The 17,077-nt window shown below is 56.0% G+C and overlaps 2 protein-coding genes across 3 annotated transcripts; one reads left to right on the top strand and one right to left on the bottom strand.

The window, feature by feature from the left end:
- The first annotated feature begins 3,143 nt into the window (after positions 1-3,143).
- On the top strand, positions 3,144-13,494 carry MED9 (mediator complex subunit 9). The gene is made up of 2 exons (XM_010993606.3): positions 3,144-3,419; positions 10,512-13,494. Exons 1-2 carry the CDS (start codon positions 3,199-3,201, stop codon positions 10,726-10,728), a joined length of 438 nt encoding a protein of 145 aa, XP_010991908.1. The 5' UTR covers positions 3,144-3,198; the 3' UTR covers positions 10,729-13,494.
- Positions 13,336-15,326, bottom strand: RASD1 (ras related dexamethasone induced 1). Of its 2 annotated transcripts, none has more exons than XM_010993605.3 (2): positions 14,678-15,315; positions 13,336-14,464 (listed from the first exon to the last, which is right to left on the bottom strand). In XM_010993605.3, the coding sequence occupies exons 1-2, from the start codon at positions 14,961-14,963 to the stop codon at positions 13,923-13,925; spliced, it is 828 nt and encodes a 275-aa protein (XP_010991907.1). In that variant the 5' UTR covers positions 14,964-15,315; the 3' UTR covers positions 13,336-13,922. The 2 variants fall into 2 exon arrangements, with proteins under 2 accessions (XP_010991907.1, XP_064350933.1); XM_064494863.1 differs by having other exon boundaries at positions 14,217-14,390; positions 14,678-15,326.
- Positions 15,327-17,077: the final 1,751 nt, after the last annotated feature.

The following is a 17,077-nucleotide window of genomic DNA, read 5'->3' as shown; positions in this document are numbered from 1 at the left end:
ACCCCTGGAACCACCACAGCAGCCGAGTGGGCAGGTACTGTTGTGATTCCATTTTGCAGATGAGGAAGCTGAGGCACAGGAAGGTTAAGCAGCTTGTCCAAGGACACACAGCCTAAAAGAGCAGCGCCTGGGTTCTCAGGCACCCACTCCCACCCTTGGCAATTGTGCATTTTCCCCATTCGCTTCAAGTCCTCTTACAATCCGTGAAAGAACCATAAAACCGCAAGAAAGTTTCAATGTCTATCAAATTGTCATCCTCTGTCCCCTGAATGCCAGGTAGGCCCTTCAGTCCCTTTTAAAACACCTTCACATGTGTGTCTAGTTAGGCGGAGGATACTGCTATTTTTTGTGTTGCAGACATTTGTGTAGGTAGCAACAGATTCCATTTCCTTTGTGAATACTCTCTTTTTTCCCTCTCACTGTTACACCTGTGAGCCCTGTCTGGGTTGATCCGTGTTGATCTTCCAGACCGCACCATCCAGGTTTGTAGCAGCTGGCCACATCGGGTTCCTGAACACCTGAAATGTGGCTATTCCGGCTGAGACGTGCTATATGTGCAAAGTACAGTCTAGACCTCAAAGACAGTACAAAAAACAGTAAAGTGCCTCTTTAATCACTTTTAATATTGCTTACATGTTGAAATGATAACATTTTGGGCACATTAAGTAAAATACATGACTAGAATTAATTCCACCTGTTTCTTTTTATTTTTTTAACATGGCTACTAGTAAATTGAAAACGACCCCAGCATCTTGCATTTACAGCTTGTGTTATATTTCTATTGGAGAGCACAGATCCAGCCCGTTCCTCTTAAAAGCCCTAAAGTCAGGGTTCTGTTAATTGGTGAAAGAACGAGCCCCAAGTCTGAACAGTAAGAACTGATATTTACTGTTCACATTTACTTTCTAAGTGATTTAGGTGTAATAATCCGTTCAGTCTTTCTGGGAGGTTGTGCAGTTGTCCAAAGTTACGTGACTTTGAACAGGCTGAGCAGGGACTGAGCAGGTGGCTCGGCGGTGACCCGGCCACCACCAGCTGGGCTGGAGGGGCCCATGAGAGTTAGATCTGCCCAAGAGCACGGCGAGCAGAGCTCTACTGGGGGACATCAACACCACACGTATCAGTGGCACTTCTGCCCTTTTTTTTTTTTTTTTTTTTTTGACTTTTAACAGGGCAGTTACGAACAATCATGCATTTGTGGTCATTTCAGCTTTAATGAAACCAGCACAGGCTGTTTTTCTGACATCCGCCTGCGATGTTATGAGATCAGCCTTACTCTTTGCCACTAATTGTATTAACTATTTTTAGGGCAAACTGTCAATGCACCCTACTCGTGTGCGCGTCCTACGTCTTCAGCTTATTTTCTTTAGTCGTATCTATTTATAGCTGAAGTGTTTTTTTCTTTTTTAAAAAAGAGGTGTCTTCATTATTCTGCCAGCGATAAAGCTGGGGCTTGTAATGAAGTCATAAACACACCAGGAGGCAAAGACAACATGCAACTGCCTTGGGGGTGTTATTGCTGAATGTTGGATGCTTTTCAAATTCTGAATAAAAATCTCACGTTAACATTTTGAACCACAAAGTCCCAGAACTGGTAGGGACCGAGGTCTCCTGAGTACGGGTTGAGACCAGAGGTTTGGTGTGGGTGGCTGTGTGGCTCTGGGGCCAGCATCTTAGCCATCTGTAAAATGGAGGCACTAACACACCTTTAGAGCACTTTGTGGATGAACTGAGATGCCTGTGCTTGGCCCCTCGCACCTGTTTTGAATCCACAGCAGTTGTGGTAGCTACTCTGTTAGCACCACCGTCATTTCCCCAGACTACTCCCCAGGCACAGCCTCTTCAAGAACATCCGTCCCCTCCCCGTCGGCCACCAGGGCCCCTGACCCTTCCCTGGGGTGGAGGGGCCCATGGTTAGCAGCCCCTGCCCTCCCTGTGCCCCACTCTGGGGTGCTCTAGGCAGTTCTTACAAGAAAGCTGTGCTGAGGCTCATTACCAAAGAGCCCCTAAGCACACCCTCCAACCTCCTGACTTCCTCTTACACCCTTTCTCCCCCAGGACCGGCTTCCAAAGACCCCTCCAGATGCATCTGAATATACTAGCATCGCTGCTTTCCTTGGGGTCGGCCACCTTGCTCTTAAGGGCTGGTGTTCATTTACCACTCAACTGTGGCCTCCTTGCCCCTCTCAAGCTGCTAAGGAAGGACAGGACTTTCCCAGCTCACATCTCCCACTCACTAGTTAAGCTTGGGCCCAGAAACTTACTAAACAGCCCCCATGTCACAGCTGGGGAGGACTTGCTTTATGGAATGTAACCACAAACCCACCGGAAGTCCTTCTGCTTTGACCTAGGATCCTAGGGAGACCTCATGCAAACAACACCTTTGGAGGTCAGCCATGTGCCTGAAGTTGGAAAGTGGTTTAGCCCCTGCCATGACTCTGAACTAAAGAAGGTTTTAGGGGCCAGGACACTGAGACCTAGGGGCTTAAGGAACCGGCCCTTAGGCACAGAGTGTACCTGACTGTGACTTTCCCCTCGGTTATGATATTCACTCCTGGCACTAATCCCCTTCTGCCTTGTACTGAAGCTGGGGCAGCGTTCCCACCCCTCCCCCACAGTCAGCACAGCATGTCACCAGAAGATGCATGTTAAGCCTTGAATTATTAGTCCCTCGCAATGTCTTTGCTTCTGCGTCCTTAGGGCGGGCACAGGGCCTCTCGCGGGCGGCCGGGAGCCACGGGCCCTTCCCCCGCACTCCCCACGCCCGCGGGCCAGGGCCTGACACCTGCAGGGGCTGGGCAGGTGCCGTTCATTCTTCTCGAGGGCTGATGTATCTCAAAGCTTCCTGTACTGGTTGCTTTTGAACCTCTTCGTAACGTGAATAGGAGTAGGATGTTACTCCTGAAATACATCTCCAATTTCCGACTATTTAAAAACTGAGCTGTGTTCTCGCGCAGCCAAACCCAGGCCACCCCAGACCGGCCAGCCGGCTGTTGCCTAGTAACGGCCGCCCTGGCCCCGCCCCGCGCCGTGGCCCCGCCCCGCGCCGTGGCCCCGCCCCGCGCCCTAGAGCGTGCGCTGTCAGCCGTCCTCCAGGTCCCGCCCCCGCGGGCGCACGGTGGTGACGTCAGGAGGCCGCGACGCTTCCGGCGCGCTGAGTGGCGGCACCGCTGACCGGCAGCCGGAGCCCGGGGAGCTATGGCCTCTGTGGGGGTGGCCGCCGGCCGACAGGCCGAGGATGCGTTGCCGCCGCTGGCCGAGCCGCCGCTGCCCGAGACGAAGCCGCTGCCGCCGACGCAGCCGCCGCAGCCGGTCTCCGTGCCTCAGCCACAGCCGGCGCCGAGGCCTCCGTCCCCGGCCGGCATGAAGGCGGAAGAGAACTGCTCCTTCCTCCCGCTGGTTCACAACATCATCAAATGGTAAGGGCCCAGAGGGCGGTCCGCACGCCCTCCCGCTGCCCGTCGCGTGCCCGAGCTCCGGGGGCGCCCCGCTTGACAGATGGGGGAGACGGGCCCTGAGGGGGCGGCCTTGCCGAGACCGCATGGAGTCATCCCACCAGTTCAGCCGACTTTGAGTCCCGAGAGTTGCCAGGCCTCGTGCTGGCCAGGCGGTGTTCTTAACGAAGCGGGCCCAGAGACTAAACGCACAGGCTCTGCAGTCAGACTGCTCGTGTGCAGCCTGGTAGCCTGGAACCAGCCAGGCTTCTCGGAGCCTCAGTTTTCTCACCTATAATTAGAGGTGTCATTTTCCAGCAGATTCAACGGATACGGTCCTCTTTCGCGTGGCACACTGCTAAGTGCTATGGGATGTGCACGGGAAAGGGAGGGTTTTTCACCCCCACATTGCCCACCACTTGGAAGGAAAAAGGACATGAACAGGAGTAACTCCTAATGCAGAGGGATTATAGGGGTGATGGTGGGAACATTACAGGAAAGGGCCGCTGGCCGGGCTCATCACACCCAGACAGGTGCCACAGCCTTGGCTGTCTCCTTTTGTCCAGTCTTCAGGTTCCCTGACTTTTCAAACTGGTCCTAAAGGGAAAAAGAACCCTCAGCCAAGTCTCCCGACCCCCACATTTGCCTAAATTATTTTTACTGTTAAATGTTGTTTACGTCCGCATGATAACTGGGTGCAAACCCCTGGGCTTTTAACTTTTATTCAACCATTCAAAACCAAAACGAAGTAAACTAAGACAGAATTACTGTCTCAGTAGCATTCACGTGAGCATCAGTGTGCTCTGGAATGTTTGACTGGAGTGGAGTGACGCTCACAACGTGAAAGTCGTTACTGGCCCCAAGGGGCTTGTTCTGAGTTAAGGCAGACTCGGTCTGCTTGCTGTGGGGTGACCTGATGCTTCCCCCACTTTCCAGATGACTGCAAAGCCTTTTTTCTCCCTGGACGTTGACTTCATTTGGCTTCTCTTGGTGGACGCACTGTTTAGAGGGTGAGGCAGGCTCTGTTCTGTTCTCAGAAGTCTGTGGGCGTCCAGTGGCACTTGTAGACAGCAGTGACATAGCAAACACAGATGCAGACCCTGCAGTCCCAGGGCCATGCTGGATTATAAAGGCGTTATCCAGATTTACCCAAATATACTTCCCCCGGTTTTGAGGGAAAATGGACACACTCCGTGTACACACTCTGGGAATGTATTCTTGAGCCAGGAGCCAGGCTGGGCCCGGCCTGAAGTCGGAGCTGTAATGCACACTGGAGAGGACATGGGTTTTCAGGTCACACGGTCTCAGATTCACATCTGTGTGCTGATGCTTGCTGGCCTTGGAATCCTAGCAAATATGTAGCCTTTCTAGGCCTTAATTTTCTTATCTCCAAAATATGGATAATAATAGTGAATCTCAAATGATGGGTTCAGATGATAGCTTTATAAGGGACTGGCTGGGTGACATTGGTCAGACAGCTCTGAGTCTCTTTTCCCCTTGTGAAATGGGACTGATCGTACTTAAATCGTAAGATTGCTGGGAGGTGTCCTCCTGGGAAAGATGACAGCTTGGTCACATGTGTTGATCTTTGTTCCCTCTGAAAGGACAGTGAAGAGTTGTTTGTTTTTTTTTTACATTGTTTTTATTGAGTTATAGTCATTTTACAATGTTGTGTCAAATTCCAGCGTAGAGCACAATTTTTCAGTTATACATGAACATATATATATATTCATTGTCACATTTTTTTTTGCTGTGATGAAGAGGTTTTTTTAAGCATAAAACTAAAAGGGACAGGGGAGGAGGTGATTGCCACAAAGTGATGACCAAGGGCTGATCTCCCTCCCAGTCCCAGAAGCAGCTGGAAGCAGCTGCCTTTGACCGTGGCCAACCCCCACATCTCAGGAATGGCAGTGCAGGGATCTCTGGTGAAAGGGCTAAGGGGGACTGAGAACAGGAGGCTTACTTGAAAGTCTGTTTAAGAAGCAGATCCCTGGGGAGCAGGGGTAATAGCTCAGTGGTAGAGCACATGCTTAGCACGCAGGAGGCCTGGACTCCATCCCCAGAGCCTCCATAAAACACAAGGAGCGAGTCCCCTTAGTCTTGTCCCAGACTGCAAGCATATGGCCCTTCATCTCAGCCGCCAGTGAAAAGCTTACCCTTTCCCAAGATTTATTTTTGGGAAAGAATAAGCCAGAGAGCATGTGGGGAACACCAGGCGCACTGCAGGAGCTGGGGGCTAGGGAGCCATGCTGAACAGGGGCTAAGAGAACGTTCACACACTGACTGCTGAGGCTCAGCCCTAACCTTCGCCGCCACTGCCTGCCCCGGCTTCCAGACTGGCAGCCAAAGAAAACAGGTACCTTCTGGGGGGTCTGACCCAGAGGCCCCAGGAACAGTGGGGGCTCCCCAAGAAAGACCTTAGTTCATCCTAAGAAAGTAGAACGTCACTCATCCTGGAACTGCCACTCAGCCGTTTAGTGTTTTACTCTTTTTTGGGGGGATGGGTAATTAGGCTTATTTATTTGTTTTAGTAGAGGTACTGGGAATTGAACCCAGGACCTCATTCATGCTAAGCATATGCTCTACCACTGAGCTGTACTCTCCCCCACCCCCACCCCCAATTTTTACATGTTAGTCTAGGCATGTATTTCAGTTTATAGGCTAATGAGTGAAGGAGACAGAATGGGGTCAGGGCACTGATGGAGAAGAGGCCTTGTGAAGCCTGGAAAAGTCAGACAGAAGGCTTGTTAAGGGGTAGTGCTGGTGATGTGTCTTAAATTGTGGGAGGGAAGGGGGTGGGGCAGGAAGCGGGTGGGTGAGGGTGTGATGGCAGGAAACAGCACGGACTCGTGGGGGGTCCACGCGCAGTGTGGTGGGGCGGGGGCATAAGTCCCTAGTGGGAAGGGAGAGCTGGAGGGGCAGGAAGAGCCAGGGTCTGGGGCAGTGCACCCCCTTTTGGGGGTGGGGGAGGTCTGTGCCCCCTGGGTGTGTCATCTCAGTGGACAGGCTGGGAGCCCTCGAGGACGCTGGGCGTTGGCCTGGCCCGTTCACCCAGGCCCTTGATGTCTCCCTTTCTGCAGCTTCCCTGCCGGCCCTTTTATTATTTACTCCTTGCCCAGGGGTGAGCAGGAGAGAAAAAGCTGAAGTGAGCTGAGCCTTTGTAACCTGCAGTGAGCCTCTTTGTAAGCTCTCGAGAATCTCTGTAGAGTATGTTTCTAGCAGCGGAACTTACGAACTTAAAAATTTGATCACTGTTAGCAAATCAGGAAGAATGCACCGATTCGGGCTTCCCATGCCCCTGCCATCACTGTTAGACTGTTTAACCTGGGCGAATCTTCTCGGGCAGAAATGATGTGTTGTGTTAATCTGTGTCTTTTATTACATGAGGTGGAGCATCTGTTCATAAGCAACTTTATATGTCATTTGTGGTTTTTCCTTGTAAGCTGCTCCTGCCTCTTTCTGTGAGTTCTTTGTACAGTAAGGAAAGTATGCCTTCGTCTGTCAAGCGTATTGAAATATTTCCCCCAGTTGTTGCTTTTCTTTGGACTTTGTTCCTGGTTGTTAGTGTTTGTTTTTTGTTTTAGTTTTTTGTGGGCTTTGTTTGGTCATTCAGAAGCGGATCCTTTTGTGTAGGCAAGTTTATTAAGCTTTTATGGCCTCTGAGTTCTGGTCCTAGGATAAAGGCCTTCTCACTCTAGTAAAATGGCAGAAATTGATGCCTTTTTCCCAGGACCTTCGTGGGTTCGGTTTTTACTTTCAATCCTGTGATGCTTCTGGAATATATTTGATGTAAGGAGTGAGGGGCAGCCCTCCCCGCTGCTGTTACAGAGGGTGGTTGGTGTCCCTGCGTGAGCCGCCTCCTCTGTCACCCCGCGTCCCGTGCCTTCTGATCTGCTCTTGCACGTTCTGTTCTTCCCTGGCACCAGGCACGTGTCGTCACCTTCCAGGGCTGGTCTCTCTCTCGCCTCCCTCTTGGCTGTGTCTCTCTGCGGCTCGCTCACCTCGCCCGTCCTTTTTCCTGGCAGCCCGTCTGGGATGCGGGGTGCTTTTGGTTACCCAGCATTTAGGCTTTTATCTGCTCCTGTGCCTCCGCGCCCGGCAAGACCACTCATGGTCCAGGCCTTCTAGCCTCTTTTTGGTTAGCCTCTCTGCCTTCACCCTCCTCTCTCTCATTCGTCCTGTGTGTGTGACCGAGGTCATTTTGCTCTGATCGCAAATCCCTGGGGCTCCCTGTTCTGCCCTGGTGGCTCTTCCAGCCTTCAGCCCTCCACTCGTCTTCCAAGGCTGTCTGGCCTATGCACTGAGGCCTGGAGCCCCGAAGCGAGTCATTCTGGCGCAGCAGTTGTCGCCTGGCTCGTGCACCCCCACCCTCCATAGGGGGCCTTCCAGCCTCCCCCCCTGCCTTTGCCCAGGAAGATGCCACCTCCTGCCGCCCCTGACTCCTGCCACCTCCTGGCAGGGGATGCCCTGCCCAGTGTCAGAGAGGAGCTCTCGGGCCCTCAGCACTTCAGTCCTTGTTGGTGTCTTTCCCGTAGTTGAATGAAAGGTTAAAACTACACGTTTGTGTCATTGTTAAAGACTAAGGAAAGGGAAAAGAAAAGTCTTATTTTTATGCCTGTAAGAAATGACCCCAGCTCCTTGAGGCCTTCCCTGGTATGTTCAGAAGCTGCATTAGAGAAAGACGTGCCTTATTGTCGAGGAGGAATGAAGTGAGGCCTTTTGGATCGGGGGAAGTTACCATGTTTTTCCCCTTCAAACTTGCCACATCTAATCCGCATGGGGAACCAAGTGTCCCAGCCCAGGAGCCCTGAATCGCGGTTGTCAGGCTGTCTCAACAGGTACAATATGCTGTCACCGTGTACTTTTTGCGGTTTGCATGGATACGCCCAGCGTCTTTGACTCAGCGGGGCAGTTCATGTGGCGGCTCCTGATCTGTCACCCCACTTGGGGCTGGGCCGCGGCCCGCCAGCAAGACCCAGAGCCGCAGGCCCTCTGTGGTGGGAGCAGGCTGGGGCTGACCCACTTCTTCCCCCGCCAGGGCCTGTCCATGGCCCAGCCCTCCACGCCCGCAGAGCCCGGGAGTGACCCAGGGCGCTGCAGCTTGCCTGTGGCCTCTGCCATTCCCTGTCTTCCCCTTTGGCCAAATCCTGGTGAAAGGCTGCGCCCAGATGGGGACTGTTGACGGACTGTTGGGAGGAACTCTTCCTGGGCCGCTCACAGACCTGTTTACTACTCTGCCACTGCCCTCCACCCGCCTGCCTGGTTCCCAAGCGCCTGCCCAAGGCAGCGGGGAACCAAGGAGGCAGCTGCCCGGCAGCAGCGGGGGTGCCCATGCTGGGTCCTGGGGATAGAGGGCACTGTGCCTGGAGAGGCCCGAGGGGCTGGGGTGGTTCTTTCATCCTGGCCCGGAAGTGGGGGGTTGCCCACTGCCCCATCCCCCTGGGGACAGCCTGAAAAACGGACACGGTCGCCCCTCAGCTCAGCTTCCCTCAGGGCAGCCTTCTCACGTGGCTCCTCCTTTATTACCTGAAGACTGTCTCCTTTACTGCAAGCTCCCCAGGTAGAGGGCGGGCAGCTCCTGAGATGTGGGTTTTCAGAAACAGGCATCTTCAACATGGCTCACTTTTACTTTCAGAATTAAGTCTTCTTTTGGGCCAGCTTATATTTGCCTCCAGAGCTGGATTGTCATAACTTCTCCCACATTTTTATCTCACGTGTTTTTGCTTGTTTTTACTGTGACCTTTCAGACTTAAGTGCTGTGAATCAGTTTTCTTAAAACTATATTTTAATTTCAGAAGTCCAGGTGGTGTCTGTTCAGAGTTTTAGATCTGAGCTGAGACATGAAAGAATTAGGAGACGGCCCCTCAGAGCTGGGCTGAGGTGCACCACGGACGGTCTGCCTCACTCTGGGGAGGGCTGCAAATGACAGCAAGAACTGTTGGCTGGCCGTTTGTTCCCGGAGTAAACAATTGTTTCTACGAATCTTGCCTGAGTTTGAGCTGTTGATAAATAGTGAGCAGGCCCTGGTGCGTCTTGCTTGCCAAGAGTGAGCCGTAACCAGCAGATCACCAGGAAAGATGGATATTCTGTCTGCGTAAGCGGAGAAATGATTAGTAATAAACATGAATTAACACCATCTGGGTTGAAGTTTCCCATAAGCAAAGAACATTTATTAGAAGAAATAAGTAGTCATTGACAGTTTTTGCCTCTATTCTCTCAATGGGTGATTTTTAAAACCGCCTGTGAATCGGCTTTTAGATTTTAGTCTCAGCTGCCTGTTTCAAAAGCTCTTCCATCCATTTACTAACTTTTAAAAAATGGGTGGGAGCAACCGGCAGGCTGTTTCTTTGACCGAAGGTGAGCGTTTTGTTCTTGCTGTTTCTGATTTAGCAGTGACAGGGACCATGGGTCTCTGGGCAGGTGATAACAGCTGTGACACGGAGGGTATGATCCTGCCTTTAGAATGAGCCTGACCCGAAGGCGAGCGGTCTGCATGGCTGTGGGGGGAGAGGGCGCCTGCCCGCTGAGAATCATCCGGTGCTTGTTACTAATTGAGCGTTTGTGAGCAGGTCTGTGGGAATTGGACTTCATGTGAATGCGCTCAAGCATCAGAACATCAGCTAAAATTCTCTCTTGCTAGTTGCGAAAGCCTCCTGATTGGCCTGGGTGTCTCAAGTTAGAAGAAATGTGGTATTTCAGCAAGTTTCATTTGCCATTTGTCACCTGATTTTGGTAATGGTTTTTTTCATTAATTAGCAGACTCTTACTATCTTATTTGCCACGTGCTCATTCTTTCAGCAAATGCTGCTTCAGCGCCCGCAGTGCCGGGGCCCGGGTTGGGGCTGTGGCTCTGGAGGAAGGCTGAGCGTCCACCATGCGGGTGCAGAGAGGGGCTGCGGCGGCCCTGCTGGGGGTCGCGTGCTGAGCCGCGGTCACACACCGGTGCTGAGGCCGCGGGCACAGCCGAGTGGGGGACACAGCCGACAGGTCCCGATACTGTTGGGGCAGCACGCTCGGGGGTGCGAGGAGGGCGTGGTCCGGGCTGCGGATGCTAACCACTGCCCTCTGCCCCTGCAGCATGGACAAGGACAGCCCCGACATCCACCAGGACCTGAATGCGCTCAAAACCAAGTTCCAGGAGATGCGCAAGGTCATCAGCGCCATGCCTGGCACCCACCTGAGCCCGGAGCAGCAGCAGCAGCAGCTGCTCAGCCTCCGGGAGCAAGTCCGCACCAAGAGCGAGCTCCTGCAGAAGTACAAGAGCCTCTGCATGTTCGAGATCCCCAAGGAGTAGAGGCGGGGCGAGGGGCGGGCCGGGGCCTTCCTACCCCGCCCCCCCCCAGCGTGGGCGGGGACTGCCGGGCTGCGGCTCAGCTGGACGGCGCTGCCGGCTTCCTTGTGGCGTGAACCCACAAGTCTAGATGCACGGTGACCTGAGTGCCTGCAGGTGGAAGGAAGAATGTTCCCCAAGGCTGGGGGTGGGGGTGGGGGACTTTACCCCCTCTGCGGGGGGGGCCCTGCTGCGCTGGCAGGCTGGCAGCTGGGGATCCGGAGGCACAGCAGGGAGGGGTGGCTGCGCCCTGATCTCCGCCCCCCCGGAGCTGGTGAGTGTAGCAGGCACACAGCGTTCTGCGAACAGCAGTGTGTGTGGCATTCACCGGGCAGTAGGCCTACACGCGCTCAGTGAGGATGTAAGCCGTGAAAGAAGACGGGTGGCTTTCTGCCCCGGAATAGCTGTTTCCTTTCCTTCTTGCCCTGTGGGTGTGACTGGGGGATGTCGGCCTGGAGCCCTGCCTCCGCGTTCTCTGTCACCTACATGTTCTTGTTACTTGTAGCTCTTGCTCCTTTGTCCCCTGTCTCCTTCAGTCAGCTTGTTTAGCCATTTAATGCCCAAGAATAGCCAGACCACCTCAGCCCACGCAGTACTGGTGGCCTTGGGCTCCAGGTGAGCAGACCCGCCTCTTCCAGCCTTTCAGAGTCCTGCTCCCTGGTTTAAAAACCGATTTCCCCTCGGCCTTGTCCCTGAAAAGTCGGCCACAGATGTCCTCTGCACCAAAGACAGGTGGTCATGATGGGGCTTTTTGCTCAGAAAAGGGCAGCTCAGAGCGCTGGTTCTGACGGCCCCTCGCGGTTGGGGAGGGCTGGGCCTGGCAGCCAAGCAGCCAAGGTCTGGTTCAAGGTGTTTATAAACACCCCTTGTTTCTTCCTGGCAGGACATTGAATGTGTGTGGTCAGACTGAGACCAGAGCACTTCTTTCCCTCGCCGCTGAGGGATGAGGGAAAAGTCAGCAAATCCTGTTTAGATCTAGAAATGAGCTCGTAACCTGTGCTGACCAGTCAGGGGCTTAACAGATGGCCGCCACTGGCAGGATCCACCACTGGCAGGATCATTGGGTGAAGATGTTCTCAGCAGGAGTTCTGTTCGCGTTGACCTGCGCTCCCGCCAGAAGGTCTGGTGCATTGGGAACTCCGGGTGTGCAGGAGAGGATCCAGTTCCAGTGGCCTCGGACGGAGGAGCAGGCTCTGAATTTCAGCGGGTGTCACCTATTAGACCAGCTCTACTGTGGGGCGGTATTAACTGAATCAGTTATTTTCTTGAGATTTCAGAGTAGTGTGTGGGCCAGTTTTAAGGCCCTGACCAAATAGCATGGAACACGAAGCACGCAGAAATGCCAGGAGGCCGGGCTGTTGCGGGGCTGCAGCGGACGAGGGCTCCTTGTAGGCGGAAGGGGACGGAACCTCTCCTGTGCTCCAGTGCTTTGACTTGTGGCAATTTTCAAGAGAGTAATTTTAAAAACTTGTGCTCTGCTGTCAGGATATCTTGGTTTTGTACTGAGAAATTCACAGTAGTATGTCTCTTCTGGACAGTTTGGAGGAAAACGTTAACTTTGCTCAGAGGAGACCGAGCAGATTTTGAGGACCTCTGTCCGCACCTCCTCCCACAGCCCCAGCCCCCAGCACTCACACAGCCAAACCAGTGAGACCAGCGTGAACATGGCGTGACCTGTCCTGTGAGCCACACCTCTCCCCAGAGGCACTGTTGGCCTGGTGGGTCGTCCTGCCTGCCTGTGACCAGCCCCCAGGCGTCCCTCCTTGTAGGGGAGAATTTGTCTGTGGTGGGCACAGTCACAGCGCAGGGTTAGTCCCTCCCTGGGACAATATTGAGTGCATTATTTGGATTACGGGGGATGGGGCCTGTACTGAGTACTCAGGCACACGTGACCCTCCCCGCACACCCGAGCAGAGGCGCGCTGCTCTCTGTGTTTCCCGGATAGGGACTGAGGCTTGGCAGGCGTCACTTGCCCCAAGCTTGCATGGTTACAAGAGGCAGACAGAGCTGGGCCCTCAACTGCAGAGAGAGACTGCAAGACAGAAGGTGCCGGACCTGACCTGGGTGATGAGCTCTTCCTGGAGCTGGAGGGGCCGGGCTGGGCCAGTGACCATGACTGGGTCCCACAGCTACGTGGCCAAGCCTGCAGCTCCCTGGGGACTGGAGTCGCGCCCAGAAGAGGGCCTGAGTGACCCCTCACACCACCTGTTCCCGGGGTGGTGATGCTTCATTGGACCTGTGCTGAGTGGGACCAGGCTGGCGGGGCCCTCGGTCTCAGCCACGGGAAGACTGGGCAGGGTGTGCGGCTAGAAAGGTGCGTCTCTAGGAGGGACCCTGAAGTCCTTTTTTCCCCTGGCTTTCTGAGGACTGGCTCCTGAGATAGACGGGCCTCCAGTCAGTTATCTGAAGCTTTTCGGGAGCCTTTCCTCCAGGAGGGCTGCAGCTGTTTTCAGAAGGCAGAGTTACTTTCCCACTCTGGGGAAGGTGAGCCTCATTCCTCAGAAGTAGAAACTGCCCCTCCCTGCCCGCCCCTCTGTCTTCCAGCCACTTCTAAAAGCAGAGGAAGCAAGGTTTTCTATTTTAAAGTATTTTATTTTATATTAAAAAAAATACAAATAATAACTTGAGAGACTGTCTCACACACACGGTACAAACAGCCGTGCACGATTTTGTTCATGTCACAGCGACACCGGAGCTGCTAATAAAGTGCAAGGTTTCTGTTTCGCTTCACTTTGTGCCGTTGCACACACATGTAAACGAGTCACTCCCTCCAGTCTGACCCGTACCCTCGTTTCAGGCCAGCCAACACGGGGACCCCCAGTCACGGACAAGTTAGTGCCCGTTTGTCCTGGCCCTCCTGCCCAGCCATGGTTGGTTAACTCCCACCTCACCCCATTCGTAGGTCTTTGTGAGAAGTGAGGCAAACCCACCCTCTGCTGGGACTTGTCCCCAAGTCGTGGGGGTTGGTGGGGGGTCCGGCCTCAGCCAGTCCTCTCTCCTTCCAGAGCAGATGATGGTCCTTTCTGGTCCGGATCCTCCCCCGCGCCTGGCCCGGCTCCGGGAGGGAAGACGCCCGTCCGTGCGCGCTCAGCCGTGTCAGTAGACTTTTGGACAAAAGGGCCTCCTGAGGTTCTGCGGCCCCGCGGGGGCGGGGACTCCTAGCTGATGACGCAGCGCTCCTTGTCCTTGGCCTGGCCGCCGCTGGCCTTCTCGCGGATGTACATGAGGTCGCTGTGCACGCTCGGCCGGCGCGCCCAGGGCGCCACGATGCCAAAGGCGTCGTCCGGGTCTCCGCTTGCGCGCCGCAGCCTCTTGCCCCGCAGCGCCTTCTTGTACAGCGCGTCGCAGTGCTGCACTGACACCCTGCGGTGCAGGTCCGGGCTCATCTCGCAGGGCAGCTTGGCCATGGCGAAGAGCGCGCGGAACATCTGGTCCAGGCTGCTGTTTCTCTTGGCCGAGATCTCGAAGTAGGCGCAGGGCTGGGAGTCGGCGCCCACCAGCTGCTCGATCTCGCGCTGCTCCACCTCGCGGTAGAAGTCCCGGTCACCTTTGTTGCCGCAGATGACGAGGGGCACGTCCGCGTTTTCCTTGGTTTTGTTCTTGAGGCAAGACTTGGTGTCGAGAATCTGCTGTTTGAGCCTCTGCACCTCCTCGAAGGAGTCGCGGTTGTCCAAGCTGAACACCAGGATGAACACGTCTCCTACGGGGACAGCAGAAAAGGAGAGGGTGAAGGCGGTGGCCAGGGGCTGCCTAAGCGGGCTGACTCTGGGGCTGCTGCGCGGGGCGCGCTTACCTCTCCAGCGCACATCGCGGCGTGAGAACCGCGCCTCCAGCCGGGGCGCCCTGGGACCAGGGTCCCCCGTCTCCCGCGGCGCACCACCTCCCCCGCCCGCTGCCCGGCGCCGGGGCTCACCAGTGAGGATGGAGAGGCGCCGCATGGCGGGGAACGGGTGGTTGCCGGACGTGTCGAGGATGTCGAGCTGGTAGATCTCGCCGCGGATGGAGTAGAACTTTCGGTGGAAGTCCTCGATGGTGGGCGTGTAGGTGTCCTCGAAGCGGCCCGTGAGGAAGCGGGACACGATGGCCGTCTTGCCCACCTTGGACGAGCCGAGGACCACCATGCGGTAGCAGTTCTTGGCTGGAATACTCGGCTCCGAGTCACTGGGGCACATCTTCTTGATCATCGCAGCCAGTTTCATTGAGCACAAGGGCCGCGGGGGCGGGCGCGGAGCCGCAAGACGCGCAGACGGTGGTTGAAGGCGCGGGGCAGAGCGACCGGGCGGCCGGGCTGGGCTGGGCTGGGGATCGGACTCGTGCTGCAGCTGCGCTCTGCTCCGGGACCAAAAGCTCTGGCCCTCTGCACCCTGTGGCGGCCCCTATATGCAGCCCGCGTGGTCGCCCCGCCCTGCGCCCGCCCAGCCTCCGTGCGTCACGCCCGCGGGCCCCACCGCGCCCTCCCTCCACCTCCGCGGGCCGCTGCCCTCTCCCGCCCGCTGAGCCCGGGAAGGAAACAGCTCTGGGTCTGGCCGCGGCTACGGGCGCCCCGAGGCTGCCCTTCTCCCCTGCGCGGAGCTCAGCGGCCGCAAGGGGGTCAGGGTCGCAGTCCCACCTGTGCCTCTGACTTCAGGCAAGGAGCCCCCACTATCCCTGCAAAGCACACGCGCGCGCGCACTCTTTGGGCTGCAGTTTCCCCAGAGAATACACTGGGCTCGTGCTGGCCACAGAATGGCAGCAGGTGCTTGCCAGGTGCCAGGCACCGCGCTGGGGGCTCTGCACACCTTCTCACCCACCCTGGGAGCCGGCCCCTTCGCATAGCGGACTGGTTTTGCTCCGCGCAGCTGTGCCAGCGCAAGGTGGGTGCCACCCACTCCCGCCACCAGAGCGCAGCAGAGGCCCCGCCGGTGGAGTAGGGAGGCCGTGGGTGCCTGGCTCCGGGCTGTAGTCCCATAGCTGGAGTGTCCTAACCCTGCGTCTACTGCAGGTCTCAGCTTCTTTCTCCCAACCAGAGCTGCGCTGGAGCCTGGCAGGGGATTTGCAGCCAGAGGCTGCCCACCTAGACTGGAGGGACCAGAGGCTTGCCCTTCCTCAGTCAGGCCTAGGCGAATGTCCCCTCCCTCCCCTGCTGCATTTTGTGCCTTTGGAGTCCCATTTTATAGTTGGGGGAGCTGGTCTTGAAGCACAGCTGTCCCTAGCCTTCTCTGGGCTTCAGAGATAGTGGTCTGTGGTGATTGTGGCTGAGAACTTGCAGTTTAGGGGGCGGGACCTGGTAGTAAGAACAGCAAGTGATCCTTGAGGCCTCAGGTCTGGGTGGAGGAAGGTCAGGACAGCCCAGGGCCCCCCCGCTGGGGAGGGGGACATGTGCACCCTCCCTGGCACTCTTGCCTGTGTCCCCCACAAACTGCACTGGTTTTCGGTTGTCCAGGTTCATGGTGTTGGCCGTGATTTCCTGTTGTTTGGATGTAAGGCCACAAATGGCGCTAATGAGGCCACGCCTGCCTATGAGGACCGTTTACCTGCAGTGTGATTTTCCAACTCAGAGTGGAATGGAAAGTTCTTAAAACATTTGACCAAATGTTGAGGGTGAGTTGGGGGTTGGACAGTGACCCCCGAGGCAGGAAATGTCCACCACAGGCTGGTCTGTTGGCAAAGAGTGGTTCAGAAGTTTCTCGAAAGCCATTTGAGGAGTGTGGGCAGGCCCGGTCAAGGGGCATGTGGACACTTCCAATAAGCGCTACGTGCCGGCCTGCGCTCACCCCAGCCGCTCCTTGCACAGGGAGTCCTGGTCACCCTGGCCTGCAGCCGCTGGCTGAAGAGCGCAGGGCTGAGCGGAGCCAGCTTCCCTCTGACCGGCTCCTTCATCATGCCGAGGTCATAGGTATCCAGCAGTTTCCTCCTCAGCTGTGAGCTGCTGGGTCACAGGAGCCCCTCGGGCAGAGCCAGCTGGGCCCGGGCTCTGGCCCCACCCCAGGCCCCGCCTCCCACGCGTGACCCATGGGTCAGAACGCCTGGAGGTGCTCAGTCCTACCCTGACAATGGCTTGGCTCACACCGTGGGAGCCAGCGCGTCCTCAAAGGCTGTGTGCAGACGTGCCTGCAGAGGGGTGAGCGTCCTGTTTCTGGAAGTAAGTGAGCACAAGGCATTGCATCAGATCAGCCTCCATGCCTCCCATGGCCCCTGGAGCCCACTCTGGACTTCGGAAACCAAAGGGGCAGGCTTGAGGAGCTCTGTGGTGAGGAGGTGGCCCGGCCAGCGCTGCTCCAGCACCAGCGCACCACGGGCGGCCACGTCACCGGGGAGGGCGCTGAGGCTCTGG

The sequence above is a fragment of the Camelus dromedarius genome, chromosome 16, assembly GCF_036321535.1.
Source record: "Camelus dromedarius isolate mCamDro1 chromosome 16, mCamDro1.pat, whole genome shotgun sequence".
NCBI lineage: Eukaryota > Metazoa > Chordata > Mammalia > Artiodactyla > Camelidae > Camelus > Camelus dromedarius.
The sequence above is the reverse complement of the archived record's forward strand: the minus strand, read 5'-3'. Positions and strand labels throughout refer to the sequence as shown.

Bases quoted from the DNA above. Each gene is read 5' to 3' on its own strand.
- RASD1 (XM_010993605.3), bottom strand. From the start codon at position 14,963: ATGAAACTGGCTGCGATGATCAAGAAGATGTGCCCCAGTGACTCGGAG. The intron at 14,465-14,677 runs GTGAGCCCCGGC...CTGTCCCCGTAG, and splicing joins GCGCCTCTCCATCCTCACTG to GAGACGTGTTCATCCTGGTG.
- MED9 (XM_010993606.3), top strand. From the start codon at position 3,199: ATGGCCTCTGTGGGGGTGGCCGCCGGCCGACAGGCCGAGGATGCGTTG. The intron at 3,420-10,511 runs GTAAGGGCCCAG...CTGCCCCTGCAG, and splicing joins GTTCACAACATCATCAAATG to CATGGACAAGGACAGCCCCG.